The sequence below is a fragment of the Anabrus simplex genome, chromosome 1, assembly GCF_040414725.1.
Source record: "Anabrus simplex isolate iqAnaSimp1 chromosome 1, ASM4041472v1, whole genome shotgun sequence".
Classification (NCBI taxonomy): domain Eukaryota; kingdom Metazoa; phylum Arthropoda; class Insecta; order Orthoptera; family Tettigoniidae; genus Anabrus; species Anabrus simplex.
Genome location: NC_090265.1, coordinates 1634222483 through 1634249673, shown reverse-complemented (window position 1 = coordinate 1634249673; position 27191 = coordinate 1634222483). Strand labels below are relative to the sequence as shown.

General features: G+C 41.8%; 1 protein-coding gene across 1 annotated transcript in view; it reads right to left on the bottom strand.

The window, feature by feature from the left end:
• Window positions 1-27191, bottom strand: part of LOC136858624 (uncharacterized) — a 132397-nt gene that overhangs the window by 73980 nt on the left and 31226 nt on the right. Inside the window, exon 2 of the mRNA XM_067138322.2 lies at window positions 1932-1996. Coding sequence (XP_066994423.2) covers window positions 1932-1996 — 65 coding nt within the window. The remainder of the gene's footprint in view (window positions 1-1931; window positions 1997-27191) is intronic.

The following is a 27191-nucleotide window of genomic DNA, read 5'->3' as shown; positions in this document are numbered from 1 at the left end:
ACTGTCGGCAGCCCTGGAGATGGTTTTACGTGGTTTCCAATTTTCACACCAGGCAAATGCTGGGGCTGTACCCTAATTAAGGCCACGGCCACTTCCTTCCAGCTCCTAGCTCTTTCCTGTCTTATCGTCGCCATAAGACCTATCTGTGTCGGTGTGACGTAAAGCCACTAGCAATATATATATAATCTTTTTCACTCTCCTCAACAACTGTTTTAAATCCATCCCGTAGGCTATTTACATTTTTATTACAATTTTCTATTATCGTAATTGCTTTTTAAAAAAATTCTCCGTGTCTATCTTATCAACCATATGGTGTTGCCTACTTGTCTTACTTTTAGATGTTGGTGTACCAGCAGGGATACTACATTGCGATGCAAGAGGTCCTAAAAAATCCACCGTGCACCTGAATACACGCCTGAACACGCTGTCTTGTTGAATGTCGGATACGTTCGAACACTCGAGGCATTGCATGTATTCGATGGCTGCCTCGTTCCACACGCTGGCGAAGTGCTGTGATGTCCGTACTGAGTCCAAACTTCGAACTCTCCCTAAAACAGGCTTAGCTCGTAAACGATCGACAGTAGGGCATATGTCCATAGGGACTTGTGTTGTTTTGCTGTGTACTATTAACCACCCCGTCCTCCTAACTTCTCACATATTAGGGAACTTTCTGTACAGACTTATGCAGGGTGTATCAGAACTATACCGGAAAAAGAATCAGGGATGCTCTTCGTGTTATTTTAAGAACGATGGTGAAATAGGATTGGCGGAGAAAATTTTTCTTTTCGAGAAAGCGAGGTACTTCCGGGCGAGCGATTCAAATTGACGAACTTGTCATGTTTGCTGTGCCGGAGAGCGAGCCGCTGCCTGTTGCTGTGCGCCGGAGGAGGGAAGGGAAGTGGGAGACAGAGGTAATGCGCGACGCACCACACATCCTGAACAGAGTCCAAAGGTCACTACTACATCGTTGTGAACTGTGCATCGAAGAAAGAGGGGGGGGGGGACATTGAACATCTACTGTAATCAAACCATTGGCCTCATTGTTTCCTTCGTTTAGTATTTCATTCCATTTACAATGTTGTGAGTGAAGGAATACACAATCGTGGGGCAGCAGCGTTGCATCTTCGAGCATGTTTAATAATAAAGAACGTTACTACGACCAACAGACGAGAGGAGAAATGGTCTGTTGCATTCCTTGACTGACAAGTGTGTCTTAATAACAGTGTGTTCTTGTACTGTGTGTGCAGTTATGGCTGTTTAATAAACGAGCTGTGGACGTTGCCTGTAAGGGACAAAGGCACTTCGCCTCCCTCCCCTTCTCTTCCCTGAAGCAGAACAGTGACTTGTGCTCTGGCATATTAAATACAAAAAAAAAAAGCAAAGCAAAAACAAAGTCATCTCCATACAGGCCATGAAGGCCCTTGGAGGGGTGGAAGGTAAAGGCTTCAACTATCCGTAACCTTGGCACTTGATGGGGTAGAGTGGTTAGCTCTACGCCCGGCCGCCTTTACCCCCAGGTACTCATTTTTGGTGTAGGCTGAGTGAGGCATATTAAATACGGCAGATTGAATCGCGCATCCGGACGTAACAAAGTAACATGAATTTATTGAAAAGAAAGTTTTTCTCCGGCACTTCGATTGCAACATAACACGAAGAGCATCCCTGATTTTTCCGTCGCTATAGTTCTGATAGATCATGTATCTATATAATTACTTACTGAAATCTCTGTGTAACCAGCATCATTTCAATTAAAAGTATATTTCGTTGCTATTACATGTCAATTGTGATCGTTAAGTACAATGCCTGAGGAGCAGATAGGACATCATTAGCAGATAACTGAAGGATGTGAGATCAGGAGACAAAGGAGAAGACGAAGGATGTGTCCTACTTGTGAGCGTCACGCATTCCGCAAGGACAGATGAGATACTTACTCTGATTGGCTGAGGCGAAGCTGGCGAGGACTAACAACAGGATGGACGCCATGGTCACGCTGCACCTGTGAACACCACAAAATGTCGTTGCTATTGTTATCTGTTTGCAAATAGAATTATAATACGTTCATTTATACCCTGTAAAGGTCAACAGATGAAGAAAGTTATCTTCAGATACATCATAGTTGAAGTTGTAAGCGCAATTGGGTGTTGTCGAATGATGTCCGATGATTATAGGAATTTGGAGATTAACCATTTAGTAGAGTCGAACTGGTCCGACGCTAAAATATCAAAACCAAGCATCGAAGAAGCCGTTTCTTCCGCTAATATATTATATCAAGTGTCCCAATAAAATGACACAGGACAATATAGTAAATACAGTATATGTAGCGACCTTTCGGCCTTGTCAAATAAACGAATATATGTATTGTCGTTTAGGTTAGGTGCGGTTAGGTTAGCCACTTTTGACCAATTGTGTCTTGTCACCTTTTGAATACTTAAATCCCTCAAAACCGACTAACTTAAAGTCCCTCTCACTTAACACGGAAAACATTGGACACTTGTATTAGTATTGCACTGCTCAGTGACTGCCAGAGTCGAGTGAAAAGAGGTAGTTGTTGAGGTTTTGGGGTTTAGGTTAGTAACCCATTTGGGAATTCCTTCCTCTAACTGACAAGTGCCCGTCGGACCAATTCAACCCGGACAAGTTCGGTACTACCCGCACAATTTGTGACTCCCGAGGTACGATTTAAACCACTACCTCATCTCCTTCAACCTGTTCGACGTGATATCTGATTAGGGAGTCTACAGGGCGTAACAATAAGGTACGATCAATCAGAATACATTCATCATACATAAAAGAAAAAAAAAATGTTGTATAGACATGGGTCCGAAAACTCTTAAAGATCATTTTCTAAATTAAAACAGATCAAAAACTACCTTAGAAGTTCTGTTTTGCTAGTGGTTTATTGTCGCACTAACACATCGAAGATTTTCGGCGACTCAAGGATGGGGAAGGGCTACTTTAATTAACGTACAGCCCAAGCTTTTGCCTGATGTGAAAATGGGAAACCACGGAAAACTATCTTCAGGGCTGACGACAGTCGGATTCGAACCCACCATCTACCGAATGCAAGATCACAGCTACGCGATCCTAACCGCACGTCCAACTCGTTCGGTCTTTAGAAGTTCTGTGACTCAAGTGCGCCTAAGTGGTTTGATTCTATTGTCAATAGAAAATTAACGTTGATAAAGTCGTTGATATCTTTGCCGATAAGAAATCAAGAAGGAAAATCTTCAAATCTCAAGTTTAATGAATGTCTTGACAGTTGAATAAACAATTTATTTACCTGATATCAAGGAAATTGGGACTTTTAAGTTTTGTTAAATTTTAAAATTTGTTTTTATTACGTTAGATAGTCCTTTTAAACTTGTTTTATGTTTATTACATAGGCCTAGTATCTCCTTGTAAAGTAGATGAATAATATTTAGGTGTTCTAATTTTATAAAAGGTTCAGTCATTTATCCATAAACCAAATCACATGGCGCAACAATCTCTAAGGGCCTTGGTTTTTCAGCCCAAAGGCTTGCACAGTACGAGGTGTTGTGGTTGGCACGACGAATCCCTTGGATTACTAAGCCTAGTGGCCACGCGGTTTGAGTCACGTTGTTATTAGCTCACATTCGGGAGATAGTGGGTTCGAACTCCACTGTTGGCAGCCCTGGAGATGGTTTCCGTGGTTTCCCATTTTCACACCAGACAAATGCAAAATCTTGATTAAGGCCACGGTCGCTTCTTTCCCACTCATAGCCACTTCCTATCCTATCGTTGCCATAAGATCTACTGTATCTGTGTCGGTGCGACGTAAAGTGAATTGTAAGAAAGATTTTAAAATATTGGCTTTCTAGACCCGGGCCACTACCGCACCGTCAAATAGCTCCTCAGTTATAAACATGTAGTGTGCCATTCCACTATTCCAGTAATCAAGCTCAATCGAATTAAGACGTACGCCAGTCCTAGTAATGAAGTTAGACACAATTAATAAATTACATACGATATCAAGGAATTCAGAGTAACACAAAGTCGGAATGAATAAAATCGCGGTGGCAGTAACAAAGACAAAATAGATATTCGAATTGTTAAGGACGACACTGTTTAAAAAAAAATACAAATGAGTGCCTGACTCAAATACACGGACGTATTCTGAGGAAGAGTGGTAAAATTACGTCAAATTCTTATAAAGAGTGAAGGAAATAAGAAAAGCTGTTTATAGGACATATATAAGCCTACAGCACAAGAAGATATAATACGATTTAACAAATACGCGTAAAGTAATAAAATACGCCTCATAAACTGATTCGCAGCGGCAAACAAGAAGAGCAACGATAAGGCCGTGATTTCAAGAAATAATATTCACTATACCGCACTAGAGACGACAAACAACTATTAAAGCCATTCTTTGCTATAACAAATTGAAATATCTACCGACATATTGGAGATCTAATAAAAACATTGCTATTATACGAAGTTATATTAAGCGGAACCCAATAATTGTATAATTCATGTTAGAAGGCTTTGAAACTGTTAGAATGTCACAGCTTATCTCATCATTGTATTCTGTATTCTCACTCGAGTTTTTGCAGGAAACCATGGCTTCCTAAGAAGATTGGGAGTCGACTATCTGGATGATTCCGAACTGGACCGACATGGCCGAGATGACCTCTGGCCCACCATGACGCCAACGATGCCGGACAAGCAGAATGACGAGAATCCAGAGCTGTAGAGGGTGACCAAATGATAAATATCATTCCGGAAAGTGACGAAGAAAGATAAGTTTTTCTAAAATCATGTGTATAGACAAATAATAACAATGTTAGGATGTCTGTAGTTAGAGCCTACATTGATAGATATGTGCTTAGAGTCTTCAGAATGACTTAAATTACATTCTATTCTCGCGAGTGATTATTTATGCCAATGATATAAGGGAATAGGTAGTCTTCGCCAAATATAAGACAAACCCAAGTTAGGAAGTGTAATGAAGTGTTCATAGTGTTATAATGAAAACAACCGAGCTCGATAGCTGCAGTCGCTTAAGTGCGGCCAGTATCCAGTATTCGGGAGATAGTAGGTTCGAACCCCACTGTCGGCAGCCCTGAAAATGGTTTTCCGTGGTTTCCCATTTTGACACCAGGCAAATGCTGGGGCTGTACCTTAATTAAGGCCACGGCCGCTTCCTTACAACTCCTAGCCCTTCCCTGTCCCATCGTCGCCATAAGACGTATCTGTGTCGGTGCGACGTAAAGCAACTAGAAAAATAGAAAAATGAAAACAAAGAATCCCAATTAGCCATGGTTTACTGTACCGTATGTGAAATGTTAATAAGAGGGATAATTTTAGGAACTTCGATACGCAATGCCAAGTGATAGTACGATGTGTAGAGGTTATATGTTACCGTAATAAGTTAGGATATGCATTAAATATGGAGTTAATGGCAGATTGAAAACATGTTAACGTTATTTGATAGAATATTGATCCAATACTGCGAGTAAATGGAAATTTTGAGCGTCAGATTATATATATGTAGTTGAAATATATGAAGGAATATGAAGTGATATAAGGTAAAATGAGTTATGATGGAAACATAACAATGTCAAATGTTGTGAATGAAGAATTTGTTGAATGAATATGTAATACTACGACGAGATATGAGATATAAATGATTTATTTGAAGAGTAAGAAAAGGTATATTGACGCACAGCAGGATCATATATGTTTATGATACAGTAGCAGTATATTGTTTAAGAATCCATATCCTAGATTAATGGTGACGTGGTTATACATGGTACATATACTTATGCAATGTTATTATAGGTTGAGATCATCAAAAAGGAACTCTTATAAGAATAATTGGCTATGCACTTGGATATTTTTAACTTAATATTACTATTTTAAAATATAATTTTTCCCAAATAATGATGGCATAACGGTAATTAACATGGATAATTACTATCATATTGTGTGATAAATATAATTGAGAGTAAATACTATATAGTGTCTTCAAAAATGATTTTCCCTAGGCAAAATAATTAGAATAACTCGCACATCAGGTCATTCATTAATATATTTGGTCACATTTGAGAATCTTATCATCTTGTTAGACACACCCAATGATTATTTACTTTAAAATGAATTGATATAAAGTATGATGATGGAAAACATAGCAATTTTAAATTGAATAGAAGCACATTTATGCTGTCTAGTGAGAAAATTATCTTTTCCAGAAGCTTGTATTGAAATGCTACGCAATAAAATATCAATCTTGTGGTAACAAAACTTGTCCTAAGCAAAGTTAATGAAAACTAATGTAAAATAAGGAAACGTGTTGCGATTTAGGTGATTCTTGAACAACAAACGATATGATAATGTACAGAATGATCCATCAGATCGATACAATCAACAATTTCCCATACCAAGACGTAATTCATATATTTTTATGGATATTTTATTGGACATAATTAATAATCGATTTCAATGTGATATATTGTAAAAATAGTGGAAGATAGGAGAGGCAAGAAGCCAAATAGCTATTGATGCCGATTATATGAGCACAGTTGATTATTATAGCGTATATGAGAAAATGAATATTTAAAAAATGTTAAACTTAATTCTCACTTTTTACTTTTCTCATCCCCTTAATTCTTACTTTCTTGAATAAATGACATTAATTAAGGTTAACATGAAGTGTGAAAAATAAAATAAAATGGCGTATGGCTTTTAGAGCCGGGAGTGTCCGAGGACAAGTTCGGCTCACCAGATGAAGGTCTTTTGATTTGACTCCCGTAGGCGACCTGCGCGTCGTGATGAGGATAAAATGATGATGAAGACAGCACACACACTCAGCCCCCGGGCCAGCGAAATTAACCTATTATGGTTAAAATTCAAGACCCTGCCGGGAATCGAACGCGGGACCCCTGTGACCAAAGGCCAGCACGCTAACCATTTAGCCATGGAGCCGGACAATTTGATGTGTTATTGATGTTTTCCATAGTAACAAAGGTCAACATAGATTTAAGCTGTAGAATGATCCACTTTCTTGCAATTTCATCATACGTCAGATGGAGACGTCCATCAATTCCGATGATAGATAGATTTACATAGCGTATCAGCGTTGTTTGAAATCTCGGTAAAAAATAAAATCTTTACGATAAAAAACAAAAAGGCATAGTAACGCACGAACAAAAAAATTAACCCTGATATCTAGTCGGGATATCTTTACGTCAGCTATCCTGGACGCGGGAAGGGCGTAGTAGGTTGAGTGGAGCTCGAATCAGCCCAGATTAAAATCTCTGACTTGGCCAGGGATCGAGCGCAGGTCCTCCGGATAAGAGACCGCGGGGCGGGCTCATTTTACATTCTGAAAAGCTGTTATTATTTTGGTTTGTTAAGACCTTAAGTCCTAAATGACACCCCTTCTGATCCTGTTTATCTTATTGAAACATTAAGTGAGTGCCTGACTTTTAGATGAATAAAGGGCCAAATCAATCATTTAACATCTCACTATTTGATACCATTATTCTTCAAATTTGTAAATTCAAGTATTACGTATGCATAATTATAGACTATATGTATAGTTAAATTGAATTTATAGTATAACTAGCCGATGTACCCGTGCTTCGCTACGGGATTCTCAGAAAGACTGACTTTGTGGTTTTACTAACTAAAGTCAACATAGGTCATTACAAAAACGTCAGTAGGAAAGTAGCGATTAAAAGCAATGTTATCATATAAAATACTCGTCCAAATGAAAAACCGCACATTTTCTCACTTTTAACGAACAGTACCTTGGTGCCGATCTAACAGTCCAAAGTTCCAGAGCTGGAATGACCAGGCCGCAGACTGCCGTGAACATTCCTCTGCCATTATTCCGTTAACTATGCACACTGCTCATTCCAATCAGTGCCTCAGAGTAGTGATTGAATAGCTCGAATGCTATGATGAACCAGTATGTTATGTACCAGTAGTATTAGACAATTTATGAACCAGAGGAATGGCATGCTAAAGAAGAAAGTTATCTAACTCCCTAGCTACTTCCCGCCAATATCCAGGCAGGCGGTTACACTCGGTAGGCCTACGACCGGGCGAGTTGGCCGTGTGGTTAGGGGCGCGCAGCTGTGAGCTTGCATCCGGAAGATAGTGGATTCGAACCCCACTGTCGGCAGCCCTGAAGGTGGTATTCCGTGGTTTGCCATTTACACACCAGGCAAATGCTGGGGCTGTACCATAATTACAACCAAGTCCGCTTCCTCACACTCCTAGCCCTTTCCTATCTCATCGTCGCCATATGACCTATCCGTGTCGGTGCGACGTAAAGCAAATTAATAAAAAATACTCGGTACGCAGCAATAATCTTGTCTATCGGGAACAGAGAGACAGCACATCACAACAAACAATGGTCACTGGAATGTTGATCAATTTTATGAGCTTTCTATATTGTAGGTCTTCACATTTAGTTTTCTTTCGACTTTGTGATTTAGGTCGTCTTACAAAATTATTTATAGCATAGACTGTAGTTCCTTATTCTCCGACTTTAGATTACCGATTTTCATTAAATTCTGTTTTCCAGTTTTCTCGTGACTCGGCGCTGATATGGACTTAGTATTAAAAATCCAAATTCATGATCATAGCCGGTACGGTAACACTGTATAAGACATAAATGATCGGAAATTTAATATAGTTATGTGGTATTTATCGATGAAGCCTCCGTGGCTCAGGCGGCAGCACGCCGGCCTCTAACAGCTGAGTTCCGTGGTTCAAAACCCGGTCACTCCATGTGAGATTTGTGCTGGACAAAGAGGAGGCGGGACAGGTTTTTCTCCGGGTACTCCGGTTTTCCCTGTCATCTTTCATTCCAGCAACACTCTCCAATCTCATTTCATTTCATTAATCATTCATTAATCATTGCCCCAGAGGAGTGCGACAGGCTTCGGCAGCCGGCACAATTCCCATCCTCGCCGCTAGAAGGGGGCTTCATTCATTCCATTCCTGACCCGGTCAAATGAGTGGAACAGGTTGTGGATTTTCAGTATTTATCGATACGACCACTAAAAACGTAAATATTTGACAATTAAATTTTAGGCCTTCCCCTAAGCTACCATTTCACTCAGCGTGGATAAAAAAAATTATAGCCTAGGTTCTAGCGACTTATTCCCCGATTTTGCATACCGATTTTTATTAAAATAGGACCACTAACAACATAAATATCTGAGAATAAAATGTTAGGCCTTCCCTAAACTGCCATTTTTCTCAGCGTGAATAAAATTATTTATGGCCTATATTGTAGCGACTTATTCCCCGACTTTGACTACCAATTTTCATTAAGATACGACCACCAATAACATAAATATTTGAGAAATAAATTTTAGACATTCCCTAAACTACCATTTCAGATACGACCACTAATAACAAATATTTGGGAAATACATTTTAGGAATTCTCTAAACTACCATTTCACTAAGCGTGAATACAATTATTTATGGCCTAGATTATATCGACTTATAACTTCGACTTTGCATACCGATTTTCATTAACATACGACCACTAATAACAAATATTTGAGAATTAAATTTTAGGCCTTCCCCTAAACTACCACTTCACTCAGCGTGAATAAAATTATTCATGGCCTAGATTGTAGCGACTTATTTCCCGACTTTGCATACCGATTTTCATTAAATTATCTTCAGTCCCTTTCTTGTAATGCGTGTACAGACAGACAGACAGACAGACAGACAGACAGACAGACAGACAGACAGACAGACAGACAGACAGACAGACAGACAGACAGACAGACAGACAGACAGACAGACAGACATCATGGAAAATTAAATAGTGCATTTCCTTGTACCGGGCGAGTTGGCCGTGCGGTTAGGGGCGCGCAGCTGTGAGCTTGCATCCGTAAGTGGGTTCGAACCCCACTGTCGGCAGCCCTGAAGACGGTTTTCCGTGGTTTCCCATTTTCACACCAGGCAAATGCTGGGGCTGTTCCTTAACTAAAGCCATGGCCGCTTCCTTCCCACTCCTACCCCTTTTCTATCCCCTCGTCGCCATAAGACCTATCTGTGTCGGTGCGACGTAAAGCAACTAGCAATAAAAGAAGAGCATTTCCTTGTTACTGTGGGCACGACTGATACAGAAATACCATCCTTTTTAAATTCTGAGCAATGTACAGAAAACACTCATATATAGATATGTAAATGAAGTACTGAATTCACATTTGATAGTCGCAGTTATGGGCTCCATTTGAAATTTCTGGTTAGGGGCCTCGGAGAACCTGGCTACACCGCTGAAAACCATCCCTGTTCTTTGAGGAAATGACCTCGAGAAAAAGGCAAATACGCTACTCGCATTATCAGGTATCTGACCTTACAACTGTGAGCGAGGTCACGGTTTAGCATCGTGACAGCCACATAACTGTCCTTACATCATCTCGTTCACTGTCCCGTGTCTACCTTCACTTTCAGTCTTATGACGTAATCGACACCGCCCTGTTAAAAAAGGAGTTAGCTCGTAGTCATACGGAACTATTAGCGTCAAGATAGTCCGTCCTCAAGGTTGAGTGGTGAGCCTTCGATCCTCGGCGCTACGGGTTCGACTCCCGACCGCGTCTAGAGATTCTGATCTTCCCTTCGCTGGGGAATGAGTATTTTATGCTTCCCCAACATATCCTCTACCATATTAACACCCAGTTTCCCATTCCTAAAAGATGCCTTACAGGGGCTGCCCTGCTCAAAAAGCACAGGTTGTGTTTCGATCATCAGTCCATAGACTGGGGTTGATGCAACTCTCCATACCACCTCATCCTCTGCTAAACTTTTCATTTCTACGTAACTAATACATCCTACGTTCGACTCGTTGACTGAATGGCCAGCGTACTGGCCTTCGGTTCAGAGGGTCCCGTGTTCGATTCCCGGCTGGGTCGGGGATTTTAACCTTCATTGGTTAATTCCAATGGCCCGGGGGCTGGGTGTTTGTGCTGTCCCCAAACATCCCTGCAACTTCACACCACACATAACACTATCCTCCACCACAATAACACGCAGTTACCTACACATGGCGGATGCCACCCACCCTCATCGGAGGGTCTGCCTTACAAGGGCATCCGGCTAGAAATAGCGATACGAAATTATTATTATTATTATTATTATTATTATTATTATTATTATTATTATTATTATTATTATTATTATACATCCCACATCTATTCTAATCTGTTTGTCATATTCATGCCTTGACGTACCCCTACCGTTCTCACCACCTCCACTTCCTTCTAAAACCAATCGAGCAAGTTCTCCTTTCGCCAATTCGATTCAGTATCTCTTCATTCGTGGTTCGATCTCACTTTCAACATTCTTCTGTAACTGTACCTTTCAAAACCTATTCTTTCCTTTCTGAGCTAGTTATTGTCTCTGTTTACTGCCGCACAATGCCACACTCAGACGAAAGTCATCAAAAACATCTTTCTAATTTCTATATCAATATTCGAAGTGAGCACATTTTCTTCCTTAACAAAGACCTCCATTGCTTATGCTAGTTTGCATTTTGTGTCTTCCTTACTTTTGCCATTGTTAGTTATTCTACTAACCAAGTAGAAATATACGTCTAATTCCTTGAAGACTTCATTTCCTAATCTAATATTTCTTGCATCACCTCACTTCGTTCGATTGCTCTCCATTAATTTTGAATTTGCATTTATTTATTTCCATCTTGTACTCCTTCTCCAAGTCTCTGTCCATACCATTGAGCAGCTTCTCCAGGTCTTCTGCAGACCAAGATAAAGTAACAATATCATCGGAGAATCTCAGAGTTTTAATTTTCTCTCCTTGGATTATGATTACTTTTCCAAATTCCTCTTTGATTTCATTTCCCACCTGTTCTAGATAAACATTGAAAAAGAGACGGGGGACAGATTTGAGCCTTGGCTCACTCCTTTCGGAATTGCTACTGTTTTTTTCAAAGCCCTCGATTCTGATCACTGCAGACCGATTTTTGTACAGATTGTAGATTATTCTTCTGTTATTGTTTTTACGTCCAATATAATGCTTCTTTCTCGGTATATGATCTCGATCACCTTTAGAACCTCCAATCAACGTTATCGAATGCATTTTCTAGATTTACAAATGCTATGTACGTGGGAATTTTCTTCTTAATTCTGTCCTCTAAGATCAGACAAAGTCAGGATTGCTTCACGTGTTCCTGCATTTCTTCTGAAGCCAAACTGATCTTCTCCTAACTCAGCCTCAACTTGTCTTTCCATTCTTCTGTAAAATAGTACGTGTTAAAATTTTGCAAGCGTGAGTTACTAAACTAACGATGCGATAATTTTCGCACTTGACAGCACCTGCTTTCTTGGGAATAGGTATAAATATTCTGTCTAAAATCCGATTACACTTCCTGTGTATCATACATCTTACACACTGTTTGGAATAACCTCGCCACTCCGGTGTCTCCTAAGGCAGTCAATAATTCTGAGGATATGTCATCAATTCCTGGTGTCTCGTTCTCAGTTAGGTCTCTCAAAGCTCTGTTGAGTTCTGATCTCAAAACTGGGGTTCTAATTTTGTCAGCATCAACAGCTTCTTCTTGTTCCAGATCATTATCATATAATTATAATAATTATCATATGATTATTTCCTTTGATACAATATCTTCCCGTCGTGTTTTCTTTCCCTAGAAATGGTTTTCCATCTCAGGTCTTCATATTCATACAACTAGTTATCCTTTTTACGAAGGTTTCCTTGATTTTCCTATGCGCAGCATCTACCTTTCCTGCAAACATACAAACCTCCAACGTCCTTGTACTTCTCTTTCAGCCTTTCTTCCTTAACTGTCCTACACTTTCTATCTACATTCTTTAATCGCCTGTATTCTCCTCTGGTCTCCTCATATTTTTCTTTTTTGTATCCACTGATTCTTACTTGATCTTTCTTTCCTTCCTGACCTTTCCTCAGCAGCCCTATTGACACCATTCTTTAAGACTGTCCACTGTTCTATTGTGTTTCTTTCAGCCTTTCATTTAGTCCTTATGCAATCTATTCCTTGAAACTCTCTTTTCCTTCAATATTTCTAGAACCCATCTCCTTGCATTCATTTTAATTTTTTTTAAATCCAGACAGAATTTCATGTTCACTAAGTTGTGGCCAGAGTCCACATCTGCTCCTGGGTAGGACTTCTCTGCTTATCATAATTGAGTCTATTGGATACCTTGCAGTGACTCCAGGTCTTGTCCACATATAAAGACGTCGTTTGTGTTGTTCGAACTAAGTATCAGCAAGGACTAAATTGACGATCATTCAGGGTAAAAGTGCCTGAAACATGTTATCGAGTAAATGCCATTAATAGAGTTCCCGAACATCCTTCTCTACCGAATGAGACCAGGAATTAATGATTACCTACGGCCTTTAAAGTGCACGTATACTATATCCAATACATTTTATATAATTACATAATATATAGCTTCTATAAATTTCATTTCTTTAATTAATTGGCTCAGAAATGAGAAAATACGTGAGTGATAGCACACTGACACAATGGACAGCACAGAAAAATTGCAGCGCGAGACGCTGGCACATTAACCCTTCTCAGCTGGGAACATTGGACTGTGGCTCTACCTGTTGAACTTCCTACCAACTAACCTAATGACCTCAGGTACATGCACAAGTCACCACCACATGGGGCATGCCTAATACATCCCCAAACAATCATCACTGATCTGCATTTAGGACAGTCGCCCAGGTAGCAGATTCCCTATCTGTTGTTTTCCTAGCCTTTTCTTAAACGATTGCAAAGAAATTGGAAATGTATTGAACCTCTCCCTTGGTAAGTTATTCCAATCCCTAACTCCCCTTCCTATAAACGAATATTTGCCCAATTTGTCCTCTGAATTCTAACTTTTCCTTCATATTGTGATCTTTCCTAAAGAAACCACTCAAACTCATTCGTCTACTGATGTCATTTCACGCCATCTCTCCACTGACAGCTCGGAACATACCACTTACTCAAGCAGCTCGTCTCCTTTCTCCCAAGTCTTCCCAACCCAGACTTTGTAAGAGTTTTGTAACGCTACTCTTTTGCCGGTAATCGCCCAGAACAAATCGAGCTGCTTTTCTTTGGATTTTGTCCAGTTCTTGAATCAAGTAATCCTGGTGAGAGTCCCATACACTGGAACCATACTCTATTCCCCTTATTACAACAAAATACGTTTTTCATATTTCGGCACTTTCACCCTTTCCCATCTTTGGTCCTCAATTGTAATATGTGCAGAACTCTACCAGCCAACTTCCATTCCTTTGTCCCAGTCAAATTCTCTTACTGTATTACCTCCTCTTCTTTGACCTACCACTATATTCCAGTCACTCATCACAATTAGATTACTATATCATTTTATATATTGCATTAAATCTTTTATCTCTTCATATTCTCTTTCGATTTCTTTATCATCCGCTGAACTAGTAGGCATATCGTTCGTGGTGTTCATCGGTGGGCATTGGTTTGGTGACACCTTGACAGCAATACTCCTTTCACTATGCTGGTCATAATAGCTTACCGCCGCCCTATTTTTTATTCATTATTAAACCACTTCCTGCATTTTCCCTGTTTGATTTTGTGTAGAGAATTCTGTAGTCACTAGACCAAAATTCTGCTCTTCCTGCCTATGTACTTCACTTATAACAACTATATATCTAAATTTCTCTTTTCTCTTTTCAGATTCTGTTCTCTGACTCGCAGAATGTCAGTATTCGTCTATTCGTCTTCCTGATGATTGCATCCTCTCGTGCTGTTACCACCTGGAGATCATCCACTCAAAGAGAGCTGCATGTCCTCGGGAATAAGTAGTTTCCCGTTGCTTTCAGCCGTGTAGCAGTATTAACATAGCTAAACCATGTTAAATAGTACTACAAAGAGAAATCAGTCAATCACCGAGACTGCAGCCCTTGCGATTTCCGAAAAGGTGCTACCCTACATTCAATGAACCATTCGTTAGTTTGTTCTGTCAACAGATGACCAGCAGATACGGTTGCACATAGGGCTTCGCTACCTGCTTCATTGGGACACACAAGCCTCTCCACCGCGATAAGGTCGTATGGTTCGCAGGGGAGGCACAAACCACATACACTGGAGTTTGATATTGAATCTAACCCACAGGACGGCGTGTTTTAGTTTCAAAAACAGATAGCGATAGTTCCTTCGTTGTTTTCCTCAGTGAGCCAGAAGGTCCTATTACATATCAGTCTGCCATTCCCATTGAAATATACGCGTCAACCGACTCTATGAACAACACTTTCACAGGGATTGGCTGCTCAGTCAATTTCAAAGCGTCAAAGCCAAAGATGAGACAAAAGGAACAAAATTGTTATAGTTATAGCAAGTGAGTGCTTTATAAATACTATTTTTAAAAAAACCAAAACCTTTGGCGTAACAGCCCCGAAGGGCCATGGCCCACCAAGCGACCGCAGCTCAGCCCGAAGGCCTGCGGATTACGAGGTGTCGTGTGGTCAACACGACGGATCCTCTCGGCCGTTATTCTTGTCTTTCTAGACACGTCTTTCTAATCACGTAGAATGAGTGGACCTCGAATCAGTCCTCAGATGCAGGTAAAAATCCCTGACCTGGCCGGGAATCGAACCCGGGGCCTCCGGGTAAGAGGTAGCACGCTACCCCTACACCGCGGGGCCGGCACATAAATACTATGCCCCATCAGAAATATACTACTACTACTACTACTAATAATAATAATAATAGACAGAAGCCTTGTTAGCTATTTGTTCCATCACGCTAATCAGTTGAAGGTTATGGGGTGATCAACCGTAGTCGATCTCAAAATTACAACTAAGGTTTTCAGCCTTAGAGGTTGCCTCCAGATGTATTCTGGCTGTTGTTTGGTTTTGGCAGTAGTTTTTATGACTGAATGCCCTTCCTGACGTCAATCCTTCTCCTTTATCTGGGCTTGGGACCGGCAACAGCAGTTAATGAGCTACTCAATCCACTCATTATCTGCTGCAGTATTGCACAAGAAATCTATCAAGTTACAGAAAAGAAATTATCACAGATACAATCAGGAAACGGCGATTATTTTATGGTCACTTATATAGAATGGATTATAACAGGCCCACAAAGAAAATGTTAAACTTAGCCTTATGAATGAAAAATCACAATAATTGGCTAAAAGAAACCAGTGAAGAGCTAAAGAAACCACTCAAGATAGAATAAACTTCAGAACCTTTATTCACAAACACAAATTTTCTGACCGAGCTCGATAGCTGCAGTCGCTTAAGTGCGGCCAGTATCCAGTATTCGGGAGATAGTAGGTTCGAACCCCACTGTCGGCAGCCCTGAAAATGGTTTTCCGTGGTTTCCCATTTTCACACCAGGCAAATGCTGGGGCTGTACCTTAATTAAGGCCACGGCCGCTTCCTTCCAACTCCTAGCCCTTTCCCGTCCCATCGTCGCCATAAGACCTATCTGTGTCGGTGCAACGCAAAAAAATAAAAAAAAAATAAAAAATTTCTGCAAAGCCCACCCGACTAAATACAGGATGGACTGAACAACGTAAAATGGAACACAGCGAGAGGGTGAAGAGATATAGGGAAGAGAAAAAGAATAACAACGCGCTACTTAATTGGGTATAACGAATCAAGAAAGAATAATAATGACAGACACTCAAGATTGAAAGAACCATAATCAGAACGTTCATAAACCAATCTACCAAGCAAATTGACACTGGAGACTAGCTTCAAATGAAGCAGTGCACAGAGAAATGGAACCCGTAATGAGCACAATCACGAAGAAACGAATTTCATTCTTTGGAGATCTATTGAGGACACCAGAAAACAGCATCATCAGGATAAGTATATAAGAATTCTAGAACAATAAGAGCAACATTAGATGGATCACAAAAATCAAGGAAGGTATGAGGTAACTACAAATTACAATAGAACATTTTAAACCGAGCTTGATAGCTGCAGTCGCTAAAGTGCGGCCAGTATCCAGTATTCGGGAGATAGTAGGTTCGAACCCCACTGTCGGCAGCCCTGAAGATGGTTTTCCGTGGTTTCCCATTTTCACACCAGGCAAATGCTGGGGCTGTACCTTAATTAAGGCCACGACCGCTTCCTTCCCATTCCTAGGCCTTTCCTATCCCATATTCGCCATAAGACATATATGTGTCGATGCGACGTAAAAAAAAAAAAAAAAAGCATTTAAACCATGTTGGCCCTCAGGTTCAAGGTACACATCGATATCTCGGCGCACAACCACCGAATGATGAAATGTGCCTGCGGCTCGCGTTGTCGCTATAAACTGAAGGTTATGGATCAGTGTGACTTGATCAGACGTGCAGGATGCCTCGCAGACGTATGCGAGAACCGTACCGTCAAATGAGTGAGTTTGAAGGAGGGCGCATTATAGACATGAGAGAACGTGATGCTTTCATCCAGGAAATTGCTACTCGTGTGGAACGAAGTGTGTCGGCAGTGCAACGGGTGTGTACAGAATGGTTCACAGAACACGACGAGATGGGTCTGGTCGCACCACGCAGACCAGCCCCCGAGAGGATCGACACCTCATCCGAATGGCATTGCAGAACAGATCTGCGTCCTCCTCGGCTCTGGCGCAACAGTGGAATAGTGTAACACATCGTACACCTCAGGAGTGACTGTCTGTCGCCGTTTATTACGGTCTGGGTTACCAGCGCGTCGTCCACTTCTCCGCATACTTTTGACTAATGTGCATAAACATGCTAGACTGCAATGGTATATGGAACGACGTTACTGTGGACAGGAATGGCAGCAGATATTTTATTCGGACGAATCCAGGTTCTATTTGTTTGAAACGAAGGCCGCATTTTGGTCGCCGCAAATAGGGGGAGAGGCATTACAAGACTGCATTCGCACAAGACATACAGCGCCAACTGAAGGCCTTATGGTGTGGGGTGCTATTGGGTACAACCACAAATCACAGTTGGTGCGTGCCCAGTGCACTGTGACCAGTTTGACCTACGTGAATGACATTCTGCGACCCGCAGCCATACCCTTTCTGCACGACTCCCTAGACGCCATATTTCAGCAGGATAACGTGCGGCCACATGTTGCTGCACGAACACCCTTGTTGTCACAGGATGTCAGACTGTTGCCCTGGTCCGCCCGATCACCGGACTTGTCGCCAATCGAAAATGTGTGGGATATGGTGAAACGACGGGTGCGGCGCTGTGACCCAATGCCAACAACCAAAGATGTACTGTGGAACCAGGTGAATGCAGCATGGATGTCTATACCCCAGGCCGCCATTCGCGCCTTATATGCGTCGATGCCATCACGCATGGAACACGTTATCAGTGCCAATGGAGGACCCAGTACAGCCCTAACATTTGCCTGGTGTGAAAATGGGAAACACGAAAAATACATCTACTAGGCAACAGGACACATGCTGAACCTAGGTGACTGAAATGCTAACCTTTTCTGTAGAACATACTCATGAACATGTCCAATAATAATAATAATAATAATAATAATAATAATAATAATAATAATAATAATAATAATAATAATAATAATAATAATGGCGTATGGCCTCCGAAGAGGCCTGGTGCTGGTCTTTTTCTCGTAGACGGCCTATTAGACGACCTGCATGTCTGTAAAGATGATGGCCCTACCTAGGATGATTTCAAATGCTGAATACGCAACACACACCAAGCCCCCGAGCCATTGGAATTAACCAATTAAGGTTAAAATCCCTGACCCGGCCGGGAATCGAATCCGGGACCCTCTGAACCTGAGGCCAGTACGCTAACCATTCAGCCAACGAGTCGGAACATGTCCAGTGAATATGAATTTCCTATCTCTAGTTTTTCAAGGTGTTCTATTTTTTATGAACATAAGTGTACACTGAGTGGGTGCAAAAATGTCCATAGCACTTAAATGAAGCAGAAATAGTAAAAATAACGTTATCTTTAGGGTTCGGAAGTTTATAACATAAAGAAGTACAAAATATGCAAGCAACGTGCCCTAAAAGTGATAAGCGATAATACAGAAGACACTTTTAATGATGTGAACTGCCGGAGCTACAGTGGGTACGTTAAAACTTTATAAATTCATTCAGTATCATCGCCCTGTCTGCCTCTGTGGTGTAGTGGTTAGCGTGATTAGCTGCCACCCCCGGAGGTCCGGGTTCGATTCCCGGCTCTGCCACGAAAATTTGAAAAGTGGTACGAGGGCTGGAACGGCGTCCACTCAGCCTCGGGAGGTCAGCTGAGTAGAGGTGGGTTCGATTCCCACCTCAGCCATCCTCGAAGTGGTTTTCCGTGGTTTCCCACTTCTCCTCCAGGCGAATGCCGGGATGGTACCTAACTTAAGGCCACGGCCGCTTCCTTCCCTCTTCCTTGTCCATCCCTTCCAATCTTCCCATCCCTCCACAAGGCCCCTGTTCAGCATAGCAGGTGAGGCCGCCTGGGCGAGGTACTGGTCATTCTCCCCAGTTGTATCCCCGACCAAGAGTCTGAAGCTCCAGGACACTGCCCTTGAGGCGGTAGAGGTGGGATCCCTCGCCGAGTCCGAGGGAAAAGCCGAACCTGGAGGGTAAACAGATGATGATGATGATCATCATCATCATCGCCCTGCGGTGCAGTTCTCACTCTGTTTTCCTAAAAAGAAGAAGGAAGAAAACGAAGGAATAGCATGCTTTTTGGTTTCTGTAATGGTACGTTCGTGCAGCATCTCGTTCTCGGAATCGTCTTCTGAACCTACTTCCTATATATTTCGGGGCAAAAAAGAAAAATACGGTACATCTACTGTAATATTTTGCAATCCTGTATTTGAAACTCGGCAAAGATAACATGCACCTTGTAAAAAATGACGCCTCAACTTAATATTCTTTTACAAGTTGCTTTATGTCGCACCGACACCGATAGGTCTTATGGCGACGATGGGATAGGTAAGGGCTAGGAGTGGGAAGGAATCGGCCGTGGCCTTAATTAAGGCACAACCTCAGCATTTGTCTGGTGTGAAAATGGGAAACACGGAAAACCATCTTCAGGGCTGCCGACAGTGGGGTTCGAACCCACTATCTCCCGGATGCAAGGTCACAGCTGCGCGCCCCTAACCGCACGGCCAACTCTCCCGGTAAACTATCAAACTAACATAACCCCATGGCGCTACAACCCTGTAGGTCCTTGGCCTACCAAACGACCTCAGCCCGAAGGCCTGCAGATTACGAGGTGTCGTGTGGTCAGCACGACGAATCCTGTCAGCCGTTATTCTTGGTTTTCTTGACTGCGGCCGCTATCTCACCGTCAGATAGCTCCTCAATTGTAATCACATAGGCTGAGTAGACCTCGAACCAACCCTCAGGTCCAGGTAAATATCCCTGACCTGGCCGTGAATCGAACCTGGAGCCTCCGGGTGATAGGCAGGCACTGTACCCCTACACCGCGGAGCCAGCGAGATGATGGCATCTTCTTCTTCTTCTTCTTCTTCGTCTTCTTCTTCTTCTTCTTCTTCTTCACAGTACCATATCAGGTCCCTCTGACGTTGGCGATCACTGTGGCGAATATAGTACGATTTCTTGCTAGGTGGAAAAGTCTTTCAACACTGTGAATTCCAGTCGATTCTTTGATGTTTCCAAGCCATGATGTTCGTCTCCTCCCGACTCCTCTTCGACCCTGTAGTTTGCCTTGTTCAATCCGTTGTAAGATGAGGTAACGGTCATTTCTAAGGATGTGGCCAAGGTAAGAGATCTTCCGGTATTTATTGTTTGAACGAGTTCCCGACTTGCTCTTGCCCTTCTGAGTACTTCTTGGTTCGTTAGTCGTGCAACCCACGAAATCCTGAGCATCCTCCGGTGGATCTACATTTCAAAGCCTTCCAAGCGTTTCACTGATATGTTCTCGAGAGTCCATGTTTCCACCCCACATAGCAAGGCTGACCATATATAGCACTTGACCATCCCTTGTTTAAGTTTTAAATTTAAGTAGTCATTGAAAAAGAAAGTTTTCATTTTTGTAAATATTCTTCGTATACAATTTCTAACCACTAGATTGAAAGCTAAATGCCCCGATTCAATTCTGCAGTGTCCATATGGAGTGAGGGCATATTATGCTGTTGATAGTAATTCGTCCGTCGGATGGAGACGTTAAGCCTTGGTGTTAGTAGGCGATCTGTCCACACTCCTGTCCCTAGCTCATCAACATCATCATCATCATCATCAACATCATTACACAACCAAACACGCAGGTCGCCCACGGGAGTCAACTGTCTGGAGGCCACACGAAATCAATCGATTCCAGTGTTGCCCTATCCTTGCTCTATCCACTTCCGGACTTTGTGTGTTGTTTTTGGCCAGCACCCAACAAGCCTTCTGGATGTTGATTCTTATTTCAAGTGACAGCTGAGGACTAACCGTGCTAAGGAAATGCAATCTTTATTCATACATTTATTTTCTTACAGTCATACTCGCGAAGGTTATAGGGAGTGTAACCTCGCCAACGACTGCCTCAGAGGGAGAGAAAGTGCTTGACCATCACGCCCCAATGAGAACTAAAAACTGATGAACAACGCTAGTCTATAAATAACTAATGACTGCATAGTTCGGAGTAGTCAACGCAAGCGCCAAACAAGTTCAATGAGTTAATGCTGTCGACAACTAGGGCCCACGAGAGTTGGATTTAGCGCTAGTAGCGAGGAAAACATGACTAACGCTGCTCGAAAGTGGTCTGTTTCCATGGCAACCATCCCAACGATGCCATATTTTAAGAATGCTATCGCCACGTGGTTTGCCTTGCTCTCAGTCGCTTTTGTGAATCATTCGGAGTGGTGATGTGTGTTAATTTTATTGTTTTACGTGTTTGTTTTCCGAATGTTACTTTCGTTTTTTAAAGTTTAATTTTGTCAGTTAATCAGTGCCTAGTTTACTATTTTCCTGGTTAACAATCGTTGTTAAACAACGCAAATACAAATGCGGGTAGTGTTCTATTCTGTGTTTTATAACATAACCTCCTAAATTATTATTATTATTATTATTATTATTATTATTATTATTATTATTATTATTATTATTATTATTATTATTATTATTATTATTATTAGCTGATGTACCCGTGCTTCGCTACGGGATTCTCAGAAAGACTGACTTTGTGGTTTTCCTAACCTAAAATCAACATAGGTCATTACAAAAACGTAAGTATGAATGTAGCGATTAAAAGCAATGCTATCATATAAAATACTCGATGAAATGGAAAGCCGCACGTTTTATCACTTTTAACGAACAGTGCTGCGGTTAGATTGCGGTGCCAATCTAATAGTCCAAAGTTCCAGAGCTGGGATGACCAGGACGCAGATTGCCATGAACACTCATCTGCCATTATTCCGCTAAATATGCACACTGATCATTCCAATCAGTGCCTCAGAGTAGGGATTCAATAGCCCGAATGCTATGATGATCCAGTGTGTTACGTACCAGTAGTATCAGAAAATTTATAAACCAGGGGAATGGCATGCTAAAGAAGAAAGTTACCACTCCCCAGCTACTTCCCATCAATATTCAGACAGGCTGTTACACTCTGTACGACTGGACGAGTTGACCGTGTGGTTAGCGGTGCGCAGCTGTGAGCTTGCATCCGAGAGATAGTGGATTCGAACTCCATTGTCGGCAGCGCTGAAGATGGTATTCCGTGGTTTCCCCACTTTCACACCAGTCAAATGCTGGGCCTGTACCTTAATTAAGGCCTAAGGCACTCCTAGCCCTTTCTTATCCCATCGTCGCCATAAAACCTATCTATGTCGGTGCGACGTAAATCAAATAAAAAATACTCTGTACGCAGCAGTAATCCTATCTACCGGAGATGAGGGGCAACAGAAGACACAAAGCACATCAGGACAAACAATGGTCAATGCAATGTTATTGTTGATCAATGTTATGAGCTTTCTATATTGTAGGCCTTCACATTTAGTTTTCTTTCGACTCTGTGATTTGTAAAATATTTTATACCATAAACTGTAGTTTCTTATTCTCCGACTTTACATACCGATTTTCATTAAATACTGTTTACCCATTTTCTCGTTACTCGGCGCTGATATGGACTTAGTAACAAAAATCCAAATTCATGAATATCTTTGTGATCATAGCCAGTACGGTAACAATGTATGAATAATAGGAAATAATAGGAAATTTAATACTATATAACCTTAGTTATCTACCATTCATCGACTACACTTCTAATAAGAAATATTTGAAAATTACATTTTAGGCCTTCCCCTAAACTACCATTTCACTCAGCGTGAGCAAAATGATTTATAACCTAGATTGTAGAGGCTCATCCCCCGACTTCACATACCGATTTTCATTAGACCACTAATAACATAAATAGTTGAGAATTCAATTTTAGGCCTTCCCCTAAACTACCATTTCACTCAACGTGAGTAAAATGATTTATAGCCTAGATTGTAGCAACTTATTCCCCAACTTTGCATACCCATTTTCTTTAAAATACGACCACTAATAACATAAATAGCTGAGAATTCAATTTTAGGCCTTTCCCTAAACTACAATTTCACTCAGCGTGAGCAAAATGATTTATAGCCTAGATTGTAGAGGCTCATCCCCCGACTTCACATACCGATTTTCATTAAATTCTCTTCAACCGTTTTCTCGTGATGCGTGTACAGACAGACAGACAGACATGACGGAAAAGTAAAAAGTGCATTTTCTTGTTACTATGGACATGACCGATACAGAAATACCAATATTTTCAAATTCTGAGCAATGTACAGACAAAACTCTTATTTTATATACTGTATATATAGATTATGCAGGATTGTTCAGGTTGAGAAGAAGTTTCGTCGTCTTTATTCTGTGATACTATTATCACGTTTTGAGATATCTGAGACTGAAATGTCTGTATATTCCAAAATGTAAAGTAAATTGTAAAAAAATAAAAAAATAAAAAAAACCGTTGGTATATCGTAGGCTGAGGTAACTACGGCTACACAATGCACCTCGTAGATACGGATTCACCGCTCAAATGTCAGACTCCAGCTTTCATGGGCGTAACTATAATACCACTATACTTGCACTCTCTGAATAGCTGAAGACTCAGTGGGGTGTTGCATGCTCTCTTTGAACGGCTCCGTGGTCGAGGTGTACGTATTCGATGCGTAAAGTGATTGGGGCGTTCAGCGAAAGTTCCACGTTGATAATATCTTCACTGGGTACAAGTTAAGCCGGCCCGTGGAGTAGGGGTAGCGTGTCTGCCTCTTACCCGGAGGCCCTGGGTTCGATTCCCGGCCAAGTCAGGGATTTTTACCTGGACCTAACGGCTGGTTGGAGGTTCACTCAGCCTACGTGATCAGAATTGAGGAGCTATCTGACGGTCTAGAAAGCCAAGAATAACGGCCGAGAGGATTCGTCGTGCTGACCACACGACACCTCGTAATCTGCAGGCCTTCGAGCTGAGCAGCAGTCGCTTGGTAGGCCAAGGCCCTTCAAGAGCTGTAGTGCCATGGGGTTTGGTTTGGTTTGATTTGGGTACACGTCAACTAAGTGAGAAATTCTAACTCCTTTCTGCGTAAACGGCATATTTCTTTCTTTCTTTCTTTCTTTTTTTTTTTTTTTGCTAGTTGCTTTACGTCGCACCGACACAGATAGGTCTTATGGCGACGATGGGACAGGAAGGGGCTAGGAGTGGGAAGGAAGCGGCCGTGGCCTTAATTAAGGTACAGCCCCAGCATTTGCCTGGTGTGAAAATGGGAAATCACAGAAAACCATCTTCAGGGCTGCCGACAGTGGGGTTCGAACCTATTATCTCCCGAATACTGGATACTGGCCGCACTTAAGCAACTGCAGCTATCGAGCTCGGTACGGCATATTTCAACTCGTCTCTGTGTTCCATGTAGAAGTTGGCATTTTGTAAACACCATTCTTCGTCCTCCTGTCTTGGCAATAATATCAGTATAAAATTAGTGACAGCGGGATACAAATGATCAAGATGCCAGTGGGATAATCATTCTTGGTGTTAAAACGGAATCGAAACAGGGAAAGGGAAGGACTTATTTCGTGGTTCTATGTACGCTACAAAAAGAAATCCGCTGTTCTGGAGCGTTGCAGTAAAGTTATGAATAAATGCAGGTCACAGCTTTCAGCAGTTCAAAGAAGCCATTGTTACTGCACTCAAGTTGTAAACAGCGAATGCGCACTGATTATTCAACTGTTCTCGACGGACAGTCCGTTAAGTGGGCAAATTGCCAGCAGCAACGGACCATAATTCTTCAGCTGTTTCCAGATTAACTGCTGTTATATAGGCAAACTGCCAGCAGGCAGGTCGCTAGTTCTCTCTGTCTGCTCAAAGAGTGCAAGCAGTTAATCGAGTTACCAATAGCAACAGACCTGTAATTCTTCAGTTGTTTCCAGGTGAACTTCCGTTAGTTAGGCTAGTTGTTGGGAGTGAGTTACCACTAGCAACATATCACTGACGAGGGAAATACCCCGGCTCGAACGGCTAAAACCAACAGAAAGTGGGCTTAAAGTATACAGTTGTACCTATGTCAATAGCTATCATGGCCATTTATCTGTAAAAGTACGTGTTGGGTCGCCAGCGACAGCTGACCGTCAGCGCACAGGCGGCGCGGCATTGGAGCTGTACACGCAATGCCTGTTAGTCGCAGTGTGTCGTAGTATAGTGCACACACAAACGTCCGACATGAGTAGGTGGAAGCCAATCAACCCTGTGAATGTTATGAAGTTGCTGCGCGAAAAGGTACGCCGATGCTACACACTGGATAGTGAAGATGTAAGTGGAGTGGAGGACGGGCCATTTGCATGCATGTTATAACATATCATAACGCAGAAAAACAATGCATCTGTAACAGAACTACATACCGACACATTGGAGAGTAATGACGACTGCGAGGCGGACGGCGTAGAAGAAACAGCACGTGAGTGTGAGGGTTCCAACCGTACCGACAATCCAGCAACGGAAGGAAAGACACGTGACAGTGATTTCGATCCTTCACCTCCAAAACGTGCACGAAAAAGTGTGATACGGAGTATTGATGACCGAACAGTGGACAACATTTATGAGGATTATTATAATCGCGGTTACAATTCTTATCAGAAACTAATGAAGCGTTATAGCTTCATTTGGTCGAAATCAAACTATAAGGTAATTTTAGATTATGTGACGCGCAAAAGGCAAGACCCAGGTCTGTTCAAGGGAAACAAAACATGAAACTTGAAGGCTTTAAAAGAGTCTGTAAAAGCACAATTTGACAGAGCTAGAGATTTTTTTTTTTTTGCTAAGGGCTTTACGTCGCACCGACACAGATAGGTCTTATGGCGACAATGGGATGGGAAAGGCCTAGGAGTTGGAAGGAAGCGGCCGTGGCCTTAAGTAAGGTACAGCCCCAGCATTTGCCTGGTGTGAAAATGGGAAACCACGGAAAACCATCTTCAGGGCTGCCGATAGTAGGATTCGAACCTACTATCTCCCGGATGCAAGCTCACAGCCGCGCGCCTCTACGCGCACGGCCAACTCGCCCGGTTCTAGAGATAATGGATCAGTGGTCCATTACTGGCACATTCAAGCGTGGGCTCTGGAGGCCGCTAGAGCAGTTTCTCTGGACAATTTTAAAGCTTCTTTGCATTTTGTCAGGTCCTTCAAAGACGAATATAATCTTTCGTCCAGACATATCACTATGTTCATGGCTCGCAGAGAGATTGAAGAAGAGCAGAGACATTTGTGGCAGACGTGAACATGTTTATCAAGACGGGAATATAATGAAGGAATGCGTGTGGAATACTGATCAGAGCCGATTTTTTTATGAACTAACGTCTTCTGCAACACTTTCAAACAGAGGGGGAAAAATCAACAGTCGGTCTGGTACAGTCTGTGCATAGTTCTACGCATAGTTACACAATTGATGTGGCTGTGTCCATGAATGGCAAATTAGCGAACAAGCTTTACATTTGTCTACAGAAAAAGGATGGAACGTTTGGTCCGCAGGCTGCAAAGAAACTGACAGCAATGTGACCACGGAACATAAGTGAGTAAAATTGGAAAAATGACTAAAGCACATATGAAGACCTTTAATTTGGTCCTCGCTGAACATGTTGGTGAGAGAGGTCTATTATTTTGCGATTCCTGGTCAGGACACAAATACTACAGCATCATTGAAGAATGTTTTCCAAATAAAGATATTACATTAAAGATATTGCCACCAAAG